Raw genomic sequence first — 25,893 nt, forward strand, 5'->3', positions numbered from 1 at the left:
AGACAGACCCCTCTAATGCAATCCTATTAGTGGATAATACACAACACCGAACCTCACACTATTAGAAGTCGCTTCTGGTGATGCTCTCATTCCTCTCCGTTACACTCATCTGCTCCATTCTGTTCTCTCTCTGTGTTCTTTAACTCCAGTCACTCTCATCATATCACAAAGCTTTCAGCCTGGTTAATATTTTCACTCAGTTAAGTCAAAGTATGAGATCAAAGGCTGTGTGCGCTTTTAGAGTTTCATCCTCTTTCTATGCATCTCTCGATCATGCCCGACTCAGAACCCCTTTTACGTTGCAAAAACACAACACTTGAATTACCATAATGGAACAAGGCAATAATGATTTTCTACCATGCTGCTTTTACCAAAACCAGAGGAGCACATACACCAGAGGGAGGAGAGAGAAAGAGAGAGAGAGCAGGAAACACATACACACTCTGCTTCCTGTAACACTCTTTTCTTGCCCTGCTTGGCTTCATTCCAAATCATTTCAATTTGTGAAAGAATCTCTCCAGAGAGACATGCATCAAAATCATTTCTTTGTCTGAGATTTATTCCTGCTCGCTCGAAAGAGATAATTCTCAACCTTTTAGCTTGATTAGACAGAGAAAGAGAAAAAGAGGACGGCATCTGTTGCACAGCCACCCGAAACATATGCAAAAAAATCATTCCGCATCTTTTTCCCATTTCCCTCCTATGTTACAGCCACCGCACAGAAGCTCAGGCTGTGTCTGGACTTCCCAGCATCCACTTCTTCCCATATGGCCACGACAGGGAGTCTTTAGTGCTTTTCTTTGCACTCTGATCAGATTGCAGGCTCAGGATTGGAAGGGCTGATCCTAGATCGGCATAAACAGGCAACCTGCAAGAAGACCAGTCGGGGAAAACCTCTATTTGACAAATTAACCTTCCTCGGTGTTTCACAAGCCATCCCGTTTTAATTACCACCTCCAGTGGCCAATTACAGGCCAGCAATAAAGAAAGGGATGAAAGAGAGAATGGCATGGGTTTTACATCTTCTACCTTCACCTCCACAGCACAAATCAGTGATTTCCATTAGTCAGGTCTTTTCTGATTGAAACAGGGGAGGGTCGTATACATGTTTGTGTGTATGTGTGTATGCGTGTAGAGAGAACTCCAGTCTTCCTTTGTTCTCTCAAGGCTGCATCCTGCCATTAAGGGTTTGAATGGTTTGCTGGGTTTCCTTGCTGGCACAGCCATGGTTGGAGCAGACCCCGAAAATAACACTGCCAGAGTGTCGCTATATGGTTACCAATCTAGGTGAGGGTGTAAGACTTTAACAAAATTCGGTAACACTTTATTTTACGGTGTTATTGTTACATATGTTACATGTACTTACTATAGCAATAACTATAAATTATGCATAATTACAAGCAACTAACCCTAAACCAAACCCTAATCCTCCTAACCCTATAGTAAGTACATGTAGTTACTTAATATTACTCAGTACTTAAATGTATAATTAGTGTAACAAAGTCACCTTAAAATAAAAAGTAAAATTCCGAAAATTCTTCCACCAAGCAATAGTTCTTCAGAAATGTTTAATAGAATTATTGCAACACATAACCACAGCGGCACATTAATACTGATGTAATTAGGTCACAGGTGTGTGTTTATAGAGTATTTTATAACAGCTTCCAATGTGGTTCAGCCAATCATAATCAAGGATATAGATTCAGCAGTAACATCCATAACCAAAAAAAAAAAAAAAGGGGGAGTTGCTGGAGAAGCACTAGCATAAAGAATAAAGATTGATCTCAGGATTTATAAGAATTGTTATCAAATTATTCAAATGAACATTGCAATTGATCAGAAAAAAAAGATTTTTTTCCCAGCCCTAATAAGACCACACTTCGCCCCAACTCGCAGCATGTATCTTTGCTATCTTTGCAGAAACGGGTACAAAGATAGCCAGTCAAAGTCTAATGGGTTATAAAAAAAATCACTATCCCCAAGTATGAATAGTCAGCACTCAACTAAAGAAAAAAATGGAGGTGAAAAAGTAACAGTATGCCAGAGAGTGCATCAAACAAACCTAAAGAAAGGGCTTAAATTCAGAACTAACTCAATATCTAAGATCAGATCAATACACACATATTCCTTGAACTGCATCATCATGTCCCATCTTTCCTTCAGATCAATACTTTCCAATCAGTGCAGAGCTCAGCAGCTCTAGACTCCGTTCCCTCTCGCTGACCCACAGCACCTTCTTCATCAATCATGACGGCTTATCACATATTCATGAGCTGAGTCAGTCACTGGCCAATGAGAGCAGATAACTAAATGTGTTCCATTGAGAAATATATAAGAAATATATCATTCTAAGGGATCAGTAAGAATTGTGAGAGCTTGAGGCTGTCTACACTGGACGCGACTGAGGCTATGTTCACAATGTCGGTCTAAATCTGATTATTTGTGTATCCGATTGGAATCTTATCTGATCTAAAATTATTGACTGTCCACATTGTGAATCACAACTGTTCCGATCCTATTTTGTGTGTCCCATGCCGTTCTTTCGTTTTCCGGAAAATGTGCACTGGTTTCTATGGCAACGACGTTGCGTTGGTAGGCATACGCCAACAACAACAACCGCAACATGGAGGGGCTATCTTATTTACAGCATAAAAATGTGTAGCCACCGTGTTGGATGACAGATATGTAGGAGGCTGGTATGAGTAGCTTTATTCCGTGCTGTCGTCTCCGCAGGTTTCAAAACATGTTTCCTTCATATTGTCATTTTCTGCTCGTCCGGCACTTTGTAACAAACACAACTTTGTTTCTGCAGTGACTTTCAGCATGTTTCCTCTAACAATGTCTGACATTTACATTTTACGTGGTATAAGTCACATAAACCACCCAAAAACCATTCATAGCAGACTGAAACAGATCTCCAGAAATGGTAGCTCATAACAGATTTCATATGAATTTTTGCTGTTCACACTTGCTAAATCTGATCGGATTTCAATTGGATTTGTACAAAAATTGGATTTGGACTGACAGTCTGAATGTAGCCAAAGCGACCGTTGCAAATCCATTTGTTCTTTGTGTCATAAGTAGCGTAAGTGATTGAAGTCTGTTTAATGTCGGGAATTTGTAATGTCGCGTACTGCCACATCCAGTGTAAACAGCACAGCATCAATGATTATAATGGGTTCAATTTGCTTTTGTCATGCCGCGTTACACCGCTCGCATCTGGTGAGGACACGGCGTAAGGGTGTGTTCACACTTGTAGTTCAGTTCTCTTGGTTCTTTTGGTCCTTTTGGTCCAGATCAAATAAGAAAATGATACATTTAGTCCTAGTTTGCTTAGCGTTTACACTATCATTTTTAACACCAAAAAAAAAAAAAAAGGCTTTTATGGCATATACTTTGTGATGGAACTTACTGAACATCCAAAACAATGCTTTGTGCTGGGATAAACACAAGCGCTGTATGTGTGTACATATGATGGTATCTTTAGAACTTGCGAAGAGCCTAGAAAATGTGTAAAGGAGTCAAAAAAGTGGCAGGAATTCCTCCGTTACACACTCGAATGAAGATATGCTGCAATGAGATGGCGGTCCACTTGTTTGGTGCACACCAGGGTTTGGATGGCAGCGTTCATACTTATCCAAATGCATCGCATTAACAGAGCAATCTCAACAGAGTTCGTTTTAACCTAACCAAATCTGCAAAGTGTGAACACACCCTAAGAGTTTAATGCAAAGACCACAACACAGACAAATGGGACCGTACTGCACATTTGTACCAGACAGATCCAGGCTGAGGAAAACAGATAGACACTCATTAAAATAAGCACATGAAACATTTAATGAGACACAGAGAGCTGTTTCCTACCACCCTGCAGTGTGAGTTTTATTGAGGGTGAAGCAGTCTTTACTCAGCTCTTCTAGGGAAGGTTGCCACAGTAGGGACCGTCCCACCTCCCCCAGAGGGAGCACACACATAGTGTGTGTATATGTCACACTTCACCACAGAAACAGGTCGTTACATCTCCAGGTGTGGCACACAGAAGCTCAAAGGTCTGTTAATATAAACATCCAGTAGCTGCATTACTGCATAGCCTTGAGCTGCTGAAATCAAATCAGTTATTCCTCTGAAGCAATTTGAAGAACTTTATTATAAGCTATAAAAAAATTATGTCAGCTGCTGCATCATAATACAAAGCATACCAATGACCTCAAAATTTGTTGTGTTCTTTTGATTGGTTGATAGGAATGTTGTTCCAGGACTAACAAGGATTTTGATCCAGTACCATGTCCTACTTAGCGAAATCCCAGTAAGCTCAAAGGAGTCCATGAGCACTCAACACATACTGATGAGTCAGGACACTGCATTACTGTCCACTCATCCTCTGCTGGGGACAGTTAGCCGGTATGTGTGGCAGAGATCAGAGGGTGTGTGTGGCTGATACAGACATCTGTCTTTGTATTTCTGATATATCAAGACTGAAGATCTACTTGGAGCCTCCTGCAACACAAAACGCTTTTGTACCAGAAAGTTGATCTGATTGTTAAGCTTGCGCACTAATGGATTAGAAGTACTATATGGCGTCTATCTTATTGGGTGTGAGCCTTTGTGTAGGATGTGTGCGTCAGCGCATTTAGTAAAAGGCACTGGGGTGAAGAGCAAAATATGACAATAATGAGAAAACAACGTATTTAAAATGAACATTCAAGAGCTTTTACAGTCCTACTTGCATTAGTTTAAAGGTTCATTCAGTAGTCCTTTGGATTGCTGTTGCTCATGTAGTTTAAAGGGTTAGTTCACCCAAAAATGAAATTTCTGTCATTAATTACTCACCCTCATGTCCTTTGTTCATCTTCGGAACACAAATTAAGATATTCTTGATGATATCCGAGAGGTTTCTGATCCCCCATAGAAAGCAACGCAAGTACCACATTCAAGGTCCAGAAAGGTAGTAAAGACATTGCTAAAATAGTCCACGTAACTACAGTGGTTCAACCTTAATGTTATGAAATGAAGAGAATTCTTTTTGTGCACAACAAAAATAATGACTTTATTCAACAATTTCTTCCCTGTCATTCTCCTACGCAGTTGACGTAGTAAATGCTGTGCAGCGCTTCTAGATTCTACGTCAGAATGCCGACTCAGTATTGGCTAAAGCTGATCACGTGAGCAGCACGACGCATGTGTGCGATGCTGACGCAGGAGCTGGCCAATAATGATAATAACCTGGAAGCTCTGCACTGTATGTACAATGTCAACAGCATAGGAGACTGACAGGAAAGAGAAGAAATTGTTGAATAAAGTCGTTATTTTTGTGCACAAAAAGTATTCTCATCACTTCATAACATTAAGGTTGAACCTCTGTAGTCACATGGGCTTTACCTCCTTTCTGGACCTTGAATGTGGTAATTACGTTGCTTTCTACTGGGGATCAGAAACCTCTTGGATTTCATCAAAATTATCTTAATTTGTGTTCAGAAGATGAACGAAAGCCTTACGGGTGTTTAACGACATGAGGGTGAGTAATTAATGACAGAAATTTCATTTTTGGGTGAACTAACCCTTTAAGTACCGATACTACAATGGTGTCCCTAGTGAAAAAAAAGTATACTTTATTGTATTTTAAATATATTCCCTTTTTCTATAGTACACTGCAAATATACTAACAAAAAATGTACTATCATTAAATATATAAAAAGTATATTAGTATCATATTTTCACAATGCAACTTTTAACACACTTTAAAATAATTGTACTTTAGTATATTTTCTAAAAATATATTTTAGAAAAATATACTTGAAGTGTAAGTTCAGTTTATTTTTTAAAAGTGTATTTATTTGCACTTTATAAAAATATATTTGAGGTATATTTTAACAGTGTGCTGAAAATGTTCATTGTAACAATGCACTGAAAGTATATTTAAAAAATGCATTATTTAATATCCTGAAGTTGTAGTGTATCTAATGTTAAATTTGAGTATATTTTTTAAGTTTACTTCTTCTTTCTTGGAATTCATTATATTACTTGTGCTATTTATTTCAGTATGAATGCATTACAAGCCCATTTAGTATATGCAGTGTAGCCTATAGAATTTCCAAATAAGTGTAAATGTTTATTAAGTTTACACTGGCAGAATCATTTTACAATCGTACACACAAATCTATATTAAACAACACACCAGCAGCACAAGTAATGCGAAAAAATATGTTGAGTGGTTAAACTTATAGGAATTCAAATGTCTCTTCAACTTGGTCTGTGACCAATCAGATTTTGTTGCTCACTGCCTCCAGCCAATCAGAGCTGCTGACGTCACGGTCGTCGTCTGAATCCCCTCGCTCAGTCACTCAGGTGAAGTATAATGTCGCAATGTATAATTTATGTAATAAAACACTGAAAGCGCAATACATCGCTCAATCTTGGGAATTCTGACCAGTTCAATCAAGTGACATTGCAGCCTGACCGTGATGGCGACGACAACCGGCTAATCTAATGGCCTACGCGATCCTGAAAGAACCGGAGAAAAGTGCTGCTATTGGGAGGTGAGTTGTAGTCTACCAGTTAACAAACTTTATTTTATTTTCTTTAACAAACGGAGAGTGATATTTCGGCTTGATATCTCCTTTTTGAGTTTTTGTGTGGTGGTTTATGGCACATGTTTGTATGCAGCACCAAAACATTCATATGATTGGTCAAATCGGCCCGTATTCTGTACGATATTAATTCATAAAGTGTTTTATGCTTGACTATGTACCGAAAACAATATCGACATGCCATTCTGATACAGTTCCCTGCTGCTAATCCTCATTTACTGTTCAAAAATAGTATTGGTTCAATGTAGGATTTAGACAGACTATTGTAAACGTGAATAAAGAGTTGAACAGGTCTTATATCTTTGGTATATTCTGTCAACAGATGCTGTTCTTCACGAGTCTCTGCGGTCATCATTGTGCCATCAGACACAATGAGAAGCTCATCAGAACATTGAATATAATGTGTAATTTGTATTTGTGTATAGAGGGTCACCATGGTCCAATATTTTTTTTTCTTTAATGAAAAACATGGTAAGTTTTGCTGAATCTATATTAAGTTTAAATAAAAACCATTGGATTTGTCAATGAAATATGTCTCTTCATTATGTTCTTATATTTTATTTAATTTAGTGGCCTTGAAAACAAATGCATTCAACTTTGGAAAAATGTGTTAAACTGTATTTAAATAGTAGCACAACTGTATTGTGTGAGATTATGTAATTCAAAGTACAGTAGTCAACATTTGAAGTGGATCAAAAAAGTTAGGACAACTTTGATTAAAGGTTTTGATCCGCTTCAAATGTTGACTATATTATACAAAGTAGAAGTAATAACAAAGTGTATAGTTATTGACTGCAAAGTGTGTAATGTTTAATATTTGGAATAAGCCAAAGGTACTGAGCATACAGTATATACTATAATATATTCAGTGTATATTGCTTGTGTTTTGTAATGTACTTAAATCACAAATAAAGTGTACTTATAACACAAAGTGTACTCATAACAGAAATAAAGTATACTTATAACACAAATAAAGCATACTTATAATGCAAAGTATATTATAACAAAAAATTATACTTTTAACACAAATGAAGTATACTTATAACACAAATTAAGTACACTTTAATATCACTAATCAAGCATGTAATTAGTCCCTACACAGACATATACTTAAAGTGTACTAAGTATACTTGAAGTTGTTCCAATTTAGTACACATAAGTATACTAAATATACTTAAAGTTGTATTTTAATACTACTTAATTTCAACTTAAATATACTTAGTACAAAATTAGTTGTTTCAAAATAGCACACTTTAAATGAACTAATCATTAACACACTTGAAATATACTAATAATTAGTCTTGCTGCAAGTATACTTAGTATACTTTTTTTTCACTAGGGGTTAGATGCTGCACTGGATCAGCATTATTGTCTCTGGGTTTTATGTAAATTAAACTGACACTAGTGAGCTTTAGTGAGTGGTCTACGCAATAATTAATTCCCTTATCTGTCCAACGAAAAAAGAAGCAAGCATGGCATCACTACTCAAGGTTTTCTCCATCAAATCTTTACCTTGTGCATGCAGTACCAAGGCTTTCTGGTTTCAGAACATTTCTGCTTCTTCAGCCAATTCTCCCATTGTAATTAGTACAATAAGTGTGTCTAATTTCTTCTAATTGCCTAATTTTTGAAACACCATGGGTCACATGATTTCAACATGAAACGCACTTAGGGGGATGACCCGCACCATACATACTCTTCACAAAAACACTATTTTTTTCTTGCATGTGCGTGTGAAACTTGTGAAAGGCCAAAGGCCAAAAAAATGAAATTCTGACTAAAATACTTTATTCAGGTAAGTTTTTATACAAATATTTGAATGCTTCATAGCTGGAAAATCTGGCTATTCTCGGACATGTGTGCGCGAATCGATAGAGAAAAGTAAAGTGCGCAAAAAAAAAAAAATTAGTTATATGCACTCAAAATATGCCTTCACTCACATTACAATCTACACCAGGTCTGTATTACAGAGTCAAGCAGACAGACGGCAAACACACGTCGTTTTGGCTCTCAGTGACGGATGGATTTGTGTTGTCATGGCTAAAATTGTCAGTCTGGGTTGTTAGGTAATCTGTCTGACCCTTAATCAGTTCACAGTCATTTTGTAACATGGAGACACAGAGCAAGAGGAAGAGTGTAAGAGAAACGAGAGGAAGAGTGCAAGAGAAAAACAAGAAAGCTTAAGCAAAGCTTACATCCTTAAAAACAGACTAGACAACCTATAGTATTCACAAATGCAGCATGACCTTTGACATTTGACCTAAGCTGTCTGCCACACTGGTCTTACCCTCCAACGCCTGGAAGGACCTTTATTAGACCTTGTGTGCCGTTAGCCTGCTGTGCTGTTTCTATTATATTAAGTTTGCATGAATATACCATTGAAAAGAGATAATCTAATCAACACTGCACTTTAAAGTGTTTCTAAAGACATGAAATTAAATTAGAGGGATTCCCAGGAGAGCCCCTTCTCAGACAGCTATAAAACATTAACATTGGCAAAATACATGATCAAGAAAATTGTGCACCTTGTGTCATAGAAAATATTTGGTATATTTATGGGGGACTAAGCAAAAGAATTTGCAAAATGCAGTACACAAACTCTTCACACAGAGTTAAACTATTATACCACAAAATTAATACAGTTCTCATCAGTGTGCTTACGTTAGCTATGACATTTAACACAAAAAACCCATTGCTGCTTTGTTAGGAATGCAGCACAAAACGTCTGTGAGTTTTTCTGCTGATGCACGTAAGCCCATAACACTGTAGGAGTAAGCTGTGAGAAGAATGCAAAAGTCATGACCATGTGTAGGTGGAAGAGAAATATCTGAAACCAACGCACAAGATTCACCTTATTAAACCTGTCTACTTATATTTTCCTTTACTTATTACTGCTGTTCCTCCATGTTTCCTAACTGCTGCTCTGATGTTTGTTTTGAGACTCCTTTTCTACTAAAGACATGAATCTGCCCTTTCCACGTCACCAAACAACCAGCCCTGAATTCTACAAATTGCACACCATTGTAAAAAGCATGAGATTTTGATTCAGTCATGCTTTATAACGTCACATAATGTATGAAACGGTGACCATTGTGTTTGAGCTCCTAATCATGTTCATGTGAGTAGAATTAGAAACATGACTATTCGAGGGTACCCATATGAGCCAAGGATTTTTCTCCACGCACTCAAGCAGAGAGGTCAGACGTATATAGACTGCACTGGAGTATATAACACATTTTGATTATCACAGGAGTAAAGATAAGTATTATGACCATGGCTACCCATATCTCCACAGTAGCTACAAACGCATAAGAGAATAGAAAGATAAACATGTTCTCACTGCAGGTCTGAATGTACATTTCATACAACAGTGCTGGGTCAAAAGATGTTCCTGATATCTAGTATAACATCACTCGGCTTGCCTCTGTTCATGGCATTCCCAAAAATGTTGTGATGTGTGGATATTCAATAAAACAGCACAAATGCAAGCGTAAGAAACCCTTTTAAACACAAGACACTTAAATGACTGTCAAAAATAACTGTATGGACAGAATAAGCTTGATGCATAAAGGTGTCTGCAGCGTAACAGAGAGTTTATTTATAGTGTGTCCTGAGTGGACTTTCTGTTCAAACAGTGCTCAGGTGAAGATGGGTGAAGGGTTGGGTGCTTTAGTGTTTTCAAGTAGCTAAATCTTTCCTCTGAGTGGCATTTCACATAATTTCAGCACCAGCATGCTTATGGAAAGCGAAAATCACTGGCTAGTATGCATTATGCGGTCTGCCCCAAACTGTCAACCGCTGTTTCATGGTAACCTACATATAAATGCGCAGGTCTGACTGTATCTGCACGAGGAGAGAACTGCTGAGTATCGACAGAATAAAGTTAAACACGCGAGTGAAAACATCATTCACTTTCACAAATCCAGAAAAACAATGTTGGAGGGAACATGACTGTCCCCAGGAAGGATTTGTCTCACACAAATACATATATATTAAATGTATTTCTCCCTTCAGACTAGGCTTCATGACATTTAGCCTATCTAATGTGAATCATTACAGCCTATAGGACTCAGAACCACTGAAGATGCATAAAGCTTACGATTATATACACAAAAATAATACTGAATCGACAACTGCCACAAATTAAACTATATCGCTGTTGTTTCGCTGATCTTTTCCATAGTTTCCATGTGTGCGCGCGCACAGGTTGTCACCTGCCTCCCGCCTATTGCGTTCACAGACTTTCCACACACAACAAAAGTGTCAAACAAAACTTTAAATATTTGACTTTTAAACAGCTTTTTGTGAGTACTTCTCTGCGTTTCAAACATTTCAAAGAGAGATGTCATTCTAATAGCTATTATTATTTCTTGCATCAGTTGAACTGAACTCACCTCCATGGCTGTTGATAGTGGCGCTACAGGATGAGATCGTGTAACACAGCAACACAGTTGAAGCAAACAGTCCAGTAACTGACTTCATGTTCCAACAACAGGAACCGCTCTTCTACTAGTTCGGAGACAGTCCTCTGTTTCCAGTCTCAGCTCCAGGTCATTATAACGAGGAAGATTGGAGATTTGGCTACGCACAGTTTAAATGGGTTAAATAGTTACAATATGGAAGCTATTTTTACTAAACTAATTTAAAGTCAGCATATTCTTGCTGTCCGCAACAGAACAGAAATTCAAAACGTCCACGCTGTCCTTTTTCTTTGAGACTCGAAATAATCACCAGCACAATTCAGCGCATCGCACAATATGGGTAAACCAAATCTGCTTGCTTCCGAGAAAATGTTAAACTTTCCCGAAGTTTAATCCAATGTGAAATACATTCGCTGCCAGAAGCTTGAAGCAGCAGAAGGAGCGCGTGTCGCCTGCCCTGCCGTTCAAATCCTCCAGCTCTGGCTTGAACACAATTCAATTGTCCCGTATGACCACCGGATATTCCCGTCCGAGTAAATTATATCTGAATATGTCCAACGTGGGTTTTCAAAAACATATGCAACAGAAAAAGCCAAATGTACAAGCCTGAGAAAGAAAACCAAAAGCGTGAATTCGCTTTCCAGCCGTCTCAGTAATCTCTAATAGGCACAGAGGCACAGTCAAGTGCTAGGGGCCCGCCCCATTGTCTACGTCACAACAGGTGAAGCGTCTTGATTCGAAAGGAATCGTGATGAATTTAACAATTCGGATGCCAATTCTTATACTATTTAACGATTCTGGTTCCGTTAACAATTATTGTAGGCTGCTGCCCTCAGCAGTCTGTTGCCAAATGATATTACAGATATTAAAATTTAACGCAATTCTTTCAAAATGTGTATTTAAAGGGGCAGCATAAAAATGCAACTCAATATTTGTTCCTAGCCTAGGCTATATTGAATAGAAATAGCCTATTAGGCTAATTAAACAAACATATGGGTATTTCATGCGTTCATTCTTTATAAAATAGGCATTTATTCACGTAATTATAATAATTAAATTATTAATTTTCCCACAAGTCCGATTAAATAGCCACATATTTCTATTAATTCTATTAAAATACTTAAAATTCAAACAAAACCTGTGCCAATTAGTGATAGGCTTATGTGGCAGGAGGAGCTGTCATATATTTCTATTATTTATGATTAATGCAAGTCGTTGTTGCGACGGGAACGTGCATGAGAAGGCAGAGGGAGTGCTTTGATAAATCTACTCTTATTCCCGACAAAAGCACGGGGGAGGGCGGATTTGCGCAGGCCACGACCCGCTGTCCATCTGCCTCTCTGTAATCCGCGCAAGAACAACGACATCTGAGGGCTTCAGCACTCTCTGGATTTCACGGGGCAGCAGGACAAAGGCCAGCGAATCTAAGAGGCGGCGAGCGGTCAAAGGTGACGGTGGAACAAGTTGCGGACTGAATAGATAAAGGTTTTCTGAGGAAATATATGTTGAGCAACATCCAGGTTATCACTGAAAACAAACCATACTTGATGACTGTCGTTTAAACGATCCTTATACGAGACAGTTTGTTTGTATAGGCTCTAATTACTGACATTCCTCACGACGCCCCCCTCTGGACAGGTGAGCATCCTGTTTTACTGATAAGTATGTGCTTGATTTTTTGTTCTTTCTCTAATTAAAGGAACATTTTGGTAATATTACTTTAATTGGTGACCATTTCAAATGCCTTTTGTGTGTTCGTTTTCTGTCCTTTTGTAGGCTAATATCTTTTGAACTAACAAAAGCCTGGTCATGAATGACATATCCTCCATAGTGACATCAGTTTTTGGTGAAAACAACACGAACAAGAAGCTAGTTCTGTTAGAAACAAAGTATAGAAATTTGGATGATAATAAAAGTAAAAAATGTCCCTTTCAAAAAAGCAAAATTAACTTGTTGACACTCTCATATAAGCTAGGCTAATTCTCAATTCCTTAATATGGCCATTTGTTCTAGTTTTCTTGCCATTGTGTAAATAACCAAGCTATAATTAATTACTCTGCCTTTATTATGTTCTTAAACTCTCATCTAGCTGGGCATGAGTTCCACTCAACCTTACTGAACTCCAAAAAACTCTTTTATGGACCAAACAAAAGGACACCATAGGTGAATTCCTGGAGGCCCAAATGTGCTGTGTGCTTTAAATAACTGTTCCAACATCAGCTTCCCATACCTTCATCATCGCAGATTACATACAACAACTGATCTCTGATCAGGTTCTAAGGTCTTTTATAGAAAGGTCATTTATAGAAAGACCAATCAGCTATGGCATGTTGAAAAGACCTTAAAGGGATTGTCATGGAACTTATCTGGTGGAGGACATTATTATTCTTCCCCTGAGCTGAGCGAGTAACACACAGTGTGGGGCCTGAACCCTTGAAGTGAGGTCTCGCTGTCCCCTGAGCATAAAGAAAGAAGTGTCGCGGTTTACATAGAGACCCCTACAGAGACCTCTGATTGGGATATTTCTAAAAGGTCACATCAACAATGTAATATCTTAATGGGGGGAAGTGGAGGAATTATGTGTGTGTATGTGGTTCAGATATACATTATGGGGACAAAATGTCCCTGCAAAGATCGTAATTTCCGAAATCCTTGTCCTTGTGGGGACATTTTTTGGTCACCATAAGGAAAACAGCTTATAAATCATATAAAGTAATGTTTTTTGAAAATGTAAAAATGCAGAAAGTATTCTGTGATGGGTACCGAAGAGGATTAGGGCCAAGCAATAATAAAAAAAATAAAACCATCTCGAGATTAAAGTTGTTAAATTTCAAGAAAAAACTCATTAAATTTTGAGAAAAAAGTCAAAATAAAATGTTGAGAATAAAGTCATTAAATTACGAGGAAAAAAGTCGTTAAATTACGAGAACAAAGTCGTTAAATTACGAATTTGAATTTAACAACTTTAATCTCGAGATGGTTTTATTTTTTTATTATTGCTTGGCCCTAATCGTCTTCCATAGTATAGTATAAAAATCATTATGTCCCAACATGAAAATCCAACATCCACCATTTTATGACTTTATTGCATTCACATCCAACATCCAACAATGTGTGTGTGTGTGTAATGAGTTAACTCTTAAAATATAAAAATGTATGTCAGTATCTGTCACTATCAAAAGATATGTGCATAGGCGAGATTGAAACTATAAAGTTTATGACAAAATCAGACTGAATGAATTGCTTGGTGATCAGTTAAATGGAAATCAGTTAGCAAGCTCTTTAATTATGTTCATGTGTGTGTATCTGCTTGTCCCCATCAGTCCCAGACTAAAAGATGACCTTACAGGAAAACATAAACAGGCACAGCTATGGACAAACAGTATCATAATTGGATTAAATGTTTGTCTGGATAGTCACAGCATACAAACCCTCATTAATTAGTTGTGTGCATGTGTCTCATTAAAATGACTAGATAATGTATTAGTGCACTGAGGTCAGTGACACTGTGCAGCAAATGTTAATGAGTTATTTGTTATAAGGATAACAATTCACAGAGTTCAAAACTGTAAATGATCATAAAAAATATAGGAATATATCAATATTGGTCTTCCAAAATAGAGCAAGCTCTGCAAAAGTGAAAATTAATTTCTACTTGTCTAAAAAATGTTTACATCGATTTTTTTTTTTAAATTATAAGCTACACATTTCTGCTTTTAAATCCTCCTAAAATTTATCCCATTTACTTTCATAAGTGCCTCACCTATTTTTTTTTTTTTTTTTTTTTTTTAAGAAAATGAGAGATGAGTCAAATTGAGTCATTATTTGTGTGTGTGTGTGTGTGTGTGTGTGTGGTAATAAACATTATGCCATAAATGCTGTTAAGCTTAAAGGAACACTCCACTTTTTTGAAAATAGGCTCATTTTCCAACTCCCCTGGAGTTAAACATTTGAGTTTTACCGTTTTCGAATCCATTCAGCCGATCTCCAGGTCTGGCGGTAGCACTTTTAGCATAGCTTAGCATAGTTCATTGAATCTAATTAGACCATTAGCATCTCGCTTTAAAAAGATTTTAAATATTTTTCCTATTTAAAACTTGACTCTTCTGTAGTTACATCGTGTACTAAGACCGACGGAAAATGAAAAGTTGTGATATTCTAGGCCAATATGGCTAGGAACTATACTCTCATTCCGGCATAATAATCAAGGAACTTTGCTGCCGTACCATGGGTGCAGCAGGCGCAATATTACACACCGCCTGTGAGATATTTGCGAGAGACGCTGCGTAATATCATTGCGCCTGCTGCACCCATGGTACGGCAGCAAAGTTCCTTGATTATTATGCCGGAATGAGAATATAGTTCAATAGTTAATTTTCCGTTGGTCTAGTACACAATGTTACTACAGAATAGTCAAGTTTTAAATAGGAAAAATATCAAAACTCTTTGGTCATTTTTGAGCGAGATGCTAACAGTCTAATCAGATTCAATGAACTATGCTAAGCTATGCTAAAACTGTTACCGCCAGACCCGGAGATCGGCTGAATTTTCAAAAAAAGCCTATTTTCAAAAAAAGTGGAGTGTTCCTTTAAAGGGGACCAATTATGCCCCTTTTCACAAGATGTAATATAAGTCTCTGGTGTCCCCAGAATGTGTCTGTGAAGTTTCAGCTCAAAATACCACAGATCATTTATTATTGCTTGTCAAATTTGCCCCTATTTGGGTGTGAGCAAAAACTTGCAGATTTTGTGTGCGTTTCCTCTTAAATGCAAATGAGCTGATGTTCCCGGCCCGCTTTCCAAAAGATGGCGGAGCTTTAACAGCTCGCGCTTCAGATACTCAACAACAACAAAGCTGGAGAATCTCATGCAGCCAAAATGATGATTGTCAGTAACAGTGTTCAGCCTTACATTGTTCAAACCAGAGTCGGACACTGATGGAGAGACTCAAGAAGAAGTTACACATTTTTGAATGCAACTGAACGTTTCTGAACGGTTAGTGGATAAATTTATGTAGTTGCTGTGGAGTTGATTCAACTCATCAACTAGCATGTGCCATCATGTTAATCTTTTGTGCAAATCCAGTGTTGAATTCACCCTTGTTTGTGAAGCAGTCCAGCATAAAATGACGGCATGGCAACAACACTCTACTACAACAACTCTTCCTCTTCTCTAAAGCAGCCCAACATGGCCTCACCCCCTTTGTTGCGTGTTCCCGGGGGCAGGGTTTATGTAAATTTTGGGGTTTGTGATGTCACCAACCTGGGAAGAAGCTTGTTGTAGTCCTTAAAAAGCGATTTCTGTTAAAAAAAATATGAAAATATCTCCCTTTGCATTGAACTTTGAGCGTTGCAACTATGCAGATGTTGTTTATGCTCAAACAGCAACATTAAGCCCAGAACACACCAAGCCAACGGTCGGCCATCGGGCAGTTTTTGTTCATCAGCCGACTCAGTTTTCTCAGTGTGTTCCGCACCGTCGGCTGAAGTTGGTCCTCGTCGTCTTTTTTTTGGCTGATTTGACACGTTGAATCGGCGTTGGAGCTTGTCGGTCAGTCGGGCCATCTGATCATTCTGATTGGCTGTTCAGCTGCTGCCACCTGCTGGTACGGAAAGGTATTTCTTCTTACGCAGATGTCTGTTCTGGACGTGCTACTTGGCCGTCGAGCCAACCCCGCAGTCTGCTTTCATCGCCACTAGTTCGTTGGCATCAGCTTGGTGTGTTTCGGGATTTACACACTAACTAAAGTTAAAAAAGTCATAATCAAGGACCACTTTAACTTGTATTGAACCCAGAATATTCTGTATTTCTCTAAAGCAGTCCTTCGTGACCAAAAGCTGTCCAAGATGGCTTTGGCAGGCACCAGCCAACCCAGCATGCACCAGGTCAAATCAAACTAACTTATAGTACGAACACAGAAAGAAATGTGCAGACGAATGCATATAATAATTCTGGAATATCAAGAGCTGTGGAAAGAAAAGAGAAAATCAGAAAATCATCAAAACTCAAATGAATGTGCACCAATCATAAGAGTTTTTCATGCACCAATGTGGGCACACATTTTCAGAGCCAAATTTCATCAATATGTGTATTCCAGTACATTGGCCACCTCTACCCCTCCCCCAGCCCTTGCCTCTCACCTCCAATAAGTCCTCACCTTCCTCAGTCTGCCTCATTACTCCAACACTGTTCATTGACTGGCTGAGGGAGCGTGTTGAGTCATCGGCAGCAGAACTGCAGGTCATTAAGCGGTCCTGCCATTTACCCCTTGGTCTTCTCCACCCGTGTAATAACAGTATCACTCACTCCTTCACCTCGGGCAACTGGACCAACAGGACACAGGTGATGTGATACCATCTCTAGAGATATCTGTTCACTATCTCTCGGCCACATCTCCAAATGGCCAATCTGGTTAGTTGCCCCTGAGTAGACAGACATGTCAGATGACTTCTAGCTCTGTGCTGGTGCTGGTGAGGGGGATGGTATGGTGCTACATGTACCATGGATGTTTTCCATCCCCCATCCTTGACAAGAAAAGGAATCACTGAGAATGTCAAGAGGAGATTTAATGTCTTGTGAGTTCATGCAAACAAAGTTTAAGGGAGAAATTATATAATATTATTCAGAATTATTAATTAAAAATATGCTGTAGACATAAATGGAAAAATTTACAGCATTATTCTCAGTTTGCATAATAATTTATAAAGTAAATGTAGGGGTCTTAATTTAGTGGATTTTTACAACTGAAAAAGACAGTGCCTGCATCCAAATATGTACACTTACCTACTATATAGCAGGTTAAAAACTGAAAAGAGTAGTATGTCCGAATTCAAGGTTTTCATGAAACAGTAGGTGAAAAGATCTTTTCTGGCGTGATTCTGAAGTGCACATAACACTTTATTATCCCATGAGGATTTGTGAATGGCAGCAAAGAGACACACTTGATGCTGGTAGGTAGTTTGGGGTAACACATTACAAGTAACGTAATCTGATGTAATCAGATTACTTTTTTCAAGTAACTAGTGAAGTAACACATTACTTTTAAATTTACAACAAAATATCTGAGTTTCTTTTTCAAACAAGTAACGCAAGTTACTTGGTTTTCCCATTTATTGGCTGACAGCTCTCCTGTCCCCATGTTGAAAAAAATCAGGAGTAAGTGCAGAGGTGATGTGTGCGCTGTGTAAACATGATGGTTATAGCAGTTTAGACTGAATGTGAGAATGCATTTACTCATGTCACTTGCACAAAAACAAATTCTGTATTCTTCAAAATGATTAAAAATAGTGAAATGCAAAATTAGAATATTATGCAAACCTGCAATAATTAAAGCTGCTGTCCGTAAGATTTGCCTCTTAGTTGCCATCTCTGTTTGAAACCTGCAATTGAAGTCTTATGCGGTATTATTATCTGTATGCTCCTCAGCGCAGATGAATCTAATGTTTGCTGTCAGTCACCACACCGGTGTGGATACTGAACTTCAGAATCACAGATTGTAGTCTTGAAGTATGACCAAAGTAGGAATTTTCACAGGAAAATGTCATCTGAACAAGTAAGTAACATGTCTGACACTTTTGTTCTGACTAACTGAGGGTAAAAAACATTAGGCCTACAATAAATCATGCTGCCAATGGTGATTAAATGTAATGATCGCTTAACTCATATCGCATCAAACTGTGCATAGTATTATTGTTGTTATACTTTGATCACAAATTGTTAATGTTAACAACATCAGCATTGTGTGACTGTATATAGTGTGTGTTAGCGTTACCTGTAGATTTCAATTTCTGTAGCCACTCCACAGTCTGACGTCTTTTGCTTTTGACCACGGCTGAATCTCCAGTTGTCACTTATGATTGTCATTTGGACCTTTCTGGATTACAATCCACCATCAAAATGATAAGTTTAATTATTTCAGTTGCTGTGAGAAAAGGCTATAAATGATCCGCTATCAGCAGCATCCTATATGCATGGACTCCTTCCTTCTGTTTGCAGATGTGACATAATAACACAAAGACGAACGGATGCATGCTCGAATTTCCTGCGGAAATCCACCAGTATGATTTTATTATAAAACATTATTACAAGTTTACTGTTGTGAATCAGGTTAAAGTAAGGAGAAAGCTTTGAACACTGGCTGGTTATGTACTTGCTCTAAAATTGATTTTGGATCATTTTTAACCAAAAAAAGTTACGGACTGCAGCTTTAAATATATTAAAATACACAAATGTATGTATTTAATCTCACTTTATTAACAACTTTATTATGATAGTCTAATTCAAATATACAAATAAGCTAAACATTAAATTTGTGTTTCTTTTTTATTGCTGAAGTAAGGCCCTGAACCAAATGACACACTATATATGCACTTTCGGTCATGTGGACTTACAATGGCTGCCGCGTGCACGTGTCCCTTTCAGTCCATGAGAACGTAGGGTGTCCCATTTGTCATTTTAGGTTTCAGAAGGGTGCTCATGAGCACCCCCTTTGCGGTTGGTACGCGCTCTCGATGCGCACTGAAGCGAGCTCCACAGCAGACCTCTTCCTGACAGTCAAAGGCTGAATCCCAAATGGCACAATTCTATGCACTTCCGGTCTTGTGGACTTACAATGGGTGCCGCGTACACGTGTCCGTTAAGTCCACGAGACCATAGGGCGGGGATGGGCCACTGCCAAGCAGAGTTTAGCTCCAACCCTAATCAAACACACCTGAACCAGCTAATCAAGGTCTTCAGGATTAGTAGAAAGCTATAGGCAAGTGAGTTTTTATCAGGGATGGAGATAAACTCTGCAGGACACTGGCCCTCCAGGACCGGAGTTGCCCATCCCTGCCGTAGGGTATCCCATTGATCATTTTAGGTTTCAGACCTGTGAAAGTGTGCCGCACTTCAGCTGAGGCCGCAAGTTTGCAAGGTACGCAGAGGACTTTACCTGGCAGTCAAAGTAGCATTACGTCACAAAAGTGCGGACTCAGAGGAAGACTGTGAGGGTTTAGGGTGCCATTTCGGATTCAGCCAAAGGGGCATTACGTCACGAAATTGCAGACTCAGAGGAAGACCATGAGGGTTTAGGGTGCCATTTGGGACTGGGCCAAAGTAGTGTTACGTCACAAAAGTGTGGACTCGTTGGAAAACCGCAAGTGTTTAGGGTGCCATTTGGGACAGGGCCTAAGAGTGTTTAACTTTCTTCTCCTGCATCCTATTCTTCTACAGTCCAGAACAGCAGCACAGCTGACAGGTTTGTTTGAGCTGCACCCTCTACTGTACAAATGTAAATTTACATTTCCTTCTACCTGAGGCTTATTTATTTCACTTTTGGTGTGAAAAGGCCTTTACATTTGCCAAAAATAGAACTTTTTTTGTTATCTCAAAAAACAAACAAACAAGCAAGACCATCCCAGGTGAGAAAAAGTAACGCAAAAGTAACTTAAAGCATTACATTCCATAAAAATTAATTGAGTAACACAATTAGTTACTTTTTTAGGGAGTAATGCAATATTGTAACGCATTACATTTAAAACTTTCCTCAACACTGCTGGTAGTTCACATGACAATAACAGCATGAGAAATGTAGTCTGATACAGAAGTACCTCAGAAAGAGCGATTTCAGATGCAGCCCTTCAATTGTTTCGTTACTTAATGAATCAGTGTTTTGAATAAATCAGTTAAAGGTGCTCTAAGTGATTCTGGGTGGAGTAACTTCCTGTTGACGTTCGAAGTGTTGTCAAACAAAACAGAGGCTAGCTAGACCCTCCCTCCTCCTCCTCCTCCTCCTCCCCCTCCCCTCCGTGCTTCCTGAAACAGTCATGAACGCGCATTTAAAATCATTCTTGTCGGTTATTGGCTGGAGCATGTTTATTATGTTTCGTGGTCCAGGCTGCACCAGTTTGTTTTTGTTGCCGTTTTCCCAGCTTGTGGCGACTACAGAGACCGCGTTTTTTTACAGTGTGTTCAGGGGACAGGCAGCTAGCGGACAGTGAGTTGATGTTTGCTGTATGTGACAAAAATGTTTTGGCCTAAAAACGCGTGACATCACTTAGAGCACCTTTAAGTGAATTATTGAATAAATCATGCATAAAGACAGTTACTTGTCGCCACCTGCTGCTGAGACACTGAAAACCCTCAGCACCACTGCACAGACTGCCAACACTCTTGAAAGTCTATCAAAGCTCTGTTTGGATAATCAAAATTGAGGACCTGAAGGTGGTTGTATAATTAAGAATACAACAATATGCATACTTTTTATGACATGAATTGATAACAGTGACTTTGTGCTGAAACTCAGTCAGATATAACAAGTAGTCAAAAATACATGGGTTTAAAAAAAGACAACCTTGGACTATCTACACCCACACACTCACAAACAAAGAAATGTCAAGCCATTCTGTGCCAACACAACTTCATCACCTCTAATGTTGGTTTATATCATTAGTGTACTGCAGTATGTTCTTGTACTGAGAAGACTGTTTGATTTAATAAGCTCCTTATGAAAGAGCCATTTGCTCAATTATTAAGATGAGCTTTCCATTAAAACTAATTAGCCTATTACTAAGACAGGTAGACACACTCACACCTAAAAAAAGACACACACTCGAACACATGCACTCATTTCCACTGTGTGTTCTCATATAAAAACCTTGCTTTTACCCATTAAACATAATGCACATGCTTTTGCCTTCTCTTTCTTTCAGTCTCCCCATCCATGCTGCCCACTCGAGCACATTTCTGCCTTTCAACCCCATTTAATTCAATTAGATTACAATGATGGACAGAAAATGGAAGGAATCTGAGACAATGAAAGTAAGGTGGTAATGGAGTGAAATAGAGGAAAAACATTGAGAGACCAAGAGTAAATTTTGAGACAGAGAAAAAGGAGGGTAGTCAAATTAGATTTTGCTACTTTTCCTGATTGAGTTTATGAAATGCACAAATGTGTAGAATAGACGATTAAATGAAACTAAAATGCCAAGAATCATTGTGCCAGCATTAATAATTAGGTCATGACTGAATGCAATAAAGTCATAAAATGCTTCAATCCGAGACATTTATTTTTTCTACCATTTGCAGGACAGACATCCACAGTAGGGGGTGCGATAAGGGGATTGTGGTAATATCACGCCACACAAAATATCAAATCATCCACAGACAAATCACTGTCTGATTATTCCTGAGCAAACATCAGGGTCTTACAGGTCTCTATGGAACTACTAAACATGCCCTCACTAAACAAACCGGAATATTAATGACTAATCTGCATACCTTAAGGAAGGAAGGGTGACCTACAATCATTCATTAAGTGGAGGATGGGAAATTTGTGTTTAGCTGTTTATGTAAGGTCGTATTGGAAGAGGCTCAAGAATTAGCACATGAACTTTGAGTACAATTTTATGGTATAGCTGAGTGTTGAAGGAAAGAGCAAACTTAATATAAAAATGAATATTTAAACAAACATGTCATAAGAGAATAAGAGAGAGTATTATTCGTTATTTTCTCTGACATGTTCATAAAACATATAATATTGATAAGTAGTCTCAGAAATCAGGTCTCCTTATAAGTAGTGATGAATATGTACGAGCAGGCAGTATGCATAGATTAAGCAGTGCATTTAAAGAAGACAAGATGTCAGTGAGTGGTTTCGCCATACATACTCTTTACAATGAGTCATTAGTACTAATCCACCATGAAAGACCTAGAAATCCAACGAAGGGCAGATATTATGCTTTCAGTCGACACCCCACCTAATTGAGTAATGAATATGCATGATGCAGAACAGCTAGGGATGCCAAAGAAGGATAAGTTTATGGGAAATTTTGTTTACTTTTTTAGCCACTATAAAGAGAATCAGTGTCACGAGTGGTAATGAAGGATGATATACTCTGTCTCTTGGATTAAATTTGAATGTGGCAAAAGATTGCCAGTAAACTAGAGCACAAGCATGAAATAAATAGGGGTTATGAATATATAATTATGCATCACATTTAAAAAAATAAATAAATAACTTTCAAAAAAATGTTTTCACATAAGGAAGGGATTTGGGCAGATGGCTGCTTTTGGGATCATGTTTCCACAAATACACTCCCCAATTCTGCAAACACAAGATGACAGAACATTCCGGAAAAAAAAAAAACCTCTAGTCCTTCCCTGAAGCGGCTTTGGGAATGTTTCTCTCTGATTACAGGTCAAATGAAGCCAAACTAGGGCTCAGAAAAGTTCTGCAACTCCAATCCAATAAACTACTGGTTTATGCATGATGTTATGCTGGCACTGTGCTAATGATGAATTCTATATGATGGATAATTATAGAATATGGTTCATCTGGGATCATGAGGGAACTATATTCCAAAAATAAGGATCATGTAAGGAACTATTTTAAAATTAGTCTATGAGTCATGAGTATGAGTTTAAGCCCCATAAATTTGACCACATACATGCCACAAATTTTGATGGACATCATGATGGACAACACTGCTTAAATGAATATTCTGGGTTCAGTACAAATTAAGCTCAATCTACAATAATTGTGGCTTAATTATATATAATTATGCCACATATATATAATTATATATAATGTTTCTTTAAAAAACAAATCTGGGTTATAGTGATGCAGTTACAATTAAAGTAAATGGGGCCAATCTGTAACATTAAAATACTCAATACAAATTTCAATAAGATACCCACAAAGCATAAGCAATATGCATGTTAACATGATTTTTAGTGTTAAAAATCACTTACTAACGTTTTCTGTGTTAAGTTAGACTACAGTAAATTAAATTTTATAACTTTGTTTTTGACAATGTGACAGCGTAAACCATGTAATGGCACAAAAATAACGATTTAAACGATTTTACTGCTCAAGTTTTTGATGTAAGTGCTTTTATGAAATTATAAGATTCACATTTCCATCTTTAATCTCTCTAAAAATCGCCCCTCATTTACTTCCATTGTAACTGCCTCTCTGTAACCTCATATCAAGTACAATGATACTCCAAATAACATACTTTTTACACCATTTCAAAAAGGGAAGATCACAAAAAATCATGAAAAAACACAGACATTAACTGGCCCCAAAGCTTCATTATCTTTTGCCATGAGCAACATTTTTTGGGAAAAGGAGACAAATGGACAAAGACAGCAAAAGAAAGAGATAGGAATAGTGTCAATGCCAGTCACCCTGCCTGATAAAACTGCAATTCAACTTAAGTAATGTTGTTAGCAAGAATCTTATAAGGCTACAGATGCCAGACAAGCTATTAAAAAGTAAATCCATAAAGAAATACACTAATTAAACATGTAGAAATGGGAAGCAGATGTAGACTAAGCGGCTGCTTCAATATTATAAATTCTAAATAATGACTAAAGCTGCTGGTTTAATTGACAACCATCACCCTCACCACTTCCCTCAGAAAAAAAAAAAATAAAAATCTAACAGCTGGTATAAACATTTTTATATATGTGGAGAAAAATCTTTTCTTTTTCTTCAACATGGCTGATCTCTTGGCAACCGCATGTACACACTGAAAACTGTGAGACTAATCTGTGAGTCCTTTAACCAGAGGCTGCTTGGCCTTGGATGCGTCAAATACAAGAGGCTTTAGGACCCTGAGGCCAGCAGCAGACAATCCATCTGCCACCATGTTGGCTCTAAGCCAATACTGTAGGCCACCCCCCCGCAGAGCCAAGATGGCGGAATCGCACAAAAGGCATTGCAAATACACAGGTGGGGGGTATCAGGTGTTGCGTAGATGTGGCATCATATGGAGACTGTCTGGCTGTGAATGGGGCTGGGAGAGCAAGCTGCCGCTCAGTATGACAGGAAGATTGCATTAGCACATGTGGTAGCTGCTGATGTCTTGATTCTGTGGGGAATATTTTTGGGAATGTTGACCTCAAGGCATATGTTGTGAGATATGACGGAACGTATTCAAAGGAATTACAGTGAGAAGTGAAATTTTAAAAGAGATTAGCGCTTTGGAAGTAGGTTACATTAAAAAAAAGTGAAATAAATTAGCATAACAACAACCAGCTAACTTTAGTATGTTAAAGGTGCCCTAGAATCAAAAATTGAATTTACCTTGGCATAGTTGAATAACAAGAGTTCAGTACATGGAAAAGACATACATTGAGTTTCAAACTCCATTGTTTCCTCCTTCTTATATAAATCTCATTTGTTTAAAAGACCTCCGGAAAACAGGCGAATCTCAACATAACACCGACTGTTACATAACAGTCGGGATCATTAATATGTACGCCCCCAATATTTGCATATGCCAGCCCATGTTCAAGGCATTAGACAAGGGCAGCCAGTAACATCTGGAGCAGCACAGCTGAATCATCAGACTAGGTAAGCAAGCAAAGACAATAGCGAAAAAGGGCAGATGGAGCGATAATAACTGACATGATCCATGATTACATGATATTTTTAGTGATATTTGTAAATTGTCTTTCTAAATGTTTCGTTAGCATGTTGCTAATGTACTGTTAAATATGGTTAAAGTTACCATTGTTTATTACTGTATTTGCGGAGACAAGAGCCGTCTCTATTTTCATTTTTAAAACACTTGCAGTCTGTATAATTCATAAACACAACTTCATTCTCTATAAATCTCTCCAACAGTGTGTAATGTTAGCTTTAGCCACGGAGCACTATCAAACTCATACAGAATCAAATGTAAACATCCAAATAAATACTTTACTCACATGATCCGATCCATGCATGCAGCATGCATGACGAACATCTTGTAAAGATCCATTTGAGGGTTATATTAGCTGTGTGAACTTTGTTTATGCACTGTATAACTGCACTTATAGTCGAGAGCTCGGGAGGACAGGGAGCGAGAGATTTAAAGGGGCGGCCCCTTTAAATCTCTCGCTCCCTGTCCTCCCGAG

The 25,893-nt window shown here is 38.1% G+C and overlaps 1 protein-coding gene across 1 annotated transcript in view; it reads right to left on the bottom strand.

Annotated features, from left to right (window-relative positions):
• The window catches only part of sema4f (sema domain, immunoglobulin domain (Ig), transmembrane domain (TM) and short cytoplasmic domain, (semaphorin) 4F), an 88,124-nt gene extending 76,350 nt beyond the window's left edge, over positions 1-11,774 (bottom strand). The window contains exon 1 of the mRNA XM_048185960.1: positions 10,982-11,774. Coding sequence (XP_048041917.1) covers positions 10,982-11,069 — 88 coding nt within the window. The 5' untranslated portion in view covers positions 11,070-11,774. The remainder of the gene's footprint in view (positions 1-10,981) is intronic.
• Between the last annotated feature and the right edge of the window lie 14,119 nt (positions 11,775-25,893).

The sequence above is a fragment of the Megalobrama amblycephala genome, linkage group LG3, assembly GCF_018812025.1.
Source record: "Megalobrama amblycephala isolate DHTTF-2021 linkage group LG3, ASM1881202v1, whole genome shotgun sequence".
Taxonomy (NCBI): domain Eukaryota; kingdom Metazoa; phylum Chordata; class Actinopteri; order Cypriniformes; family Xenocyprididae; genus Megalobrama; species Megalobrama amblycephala.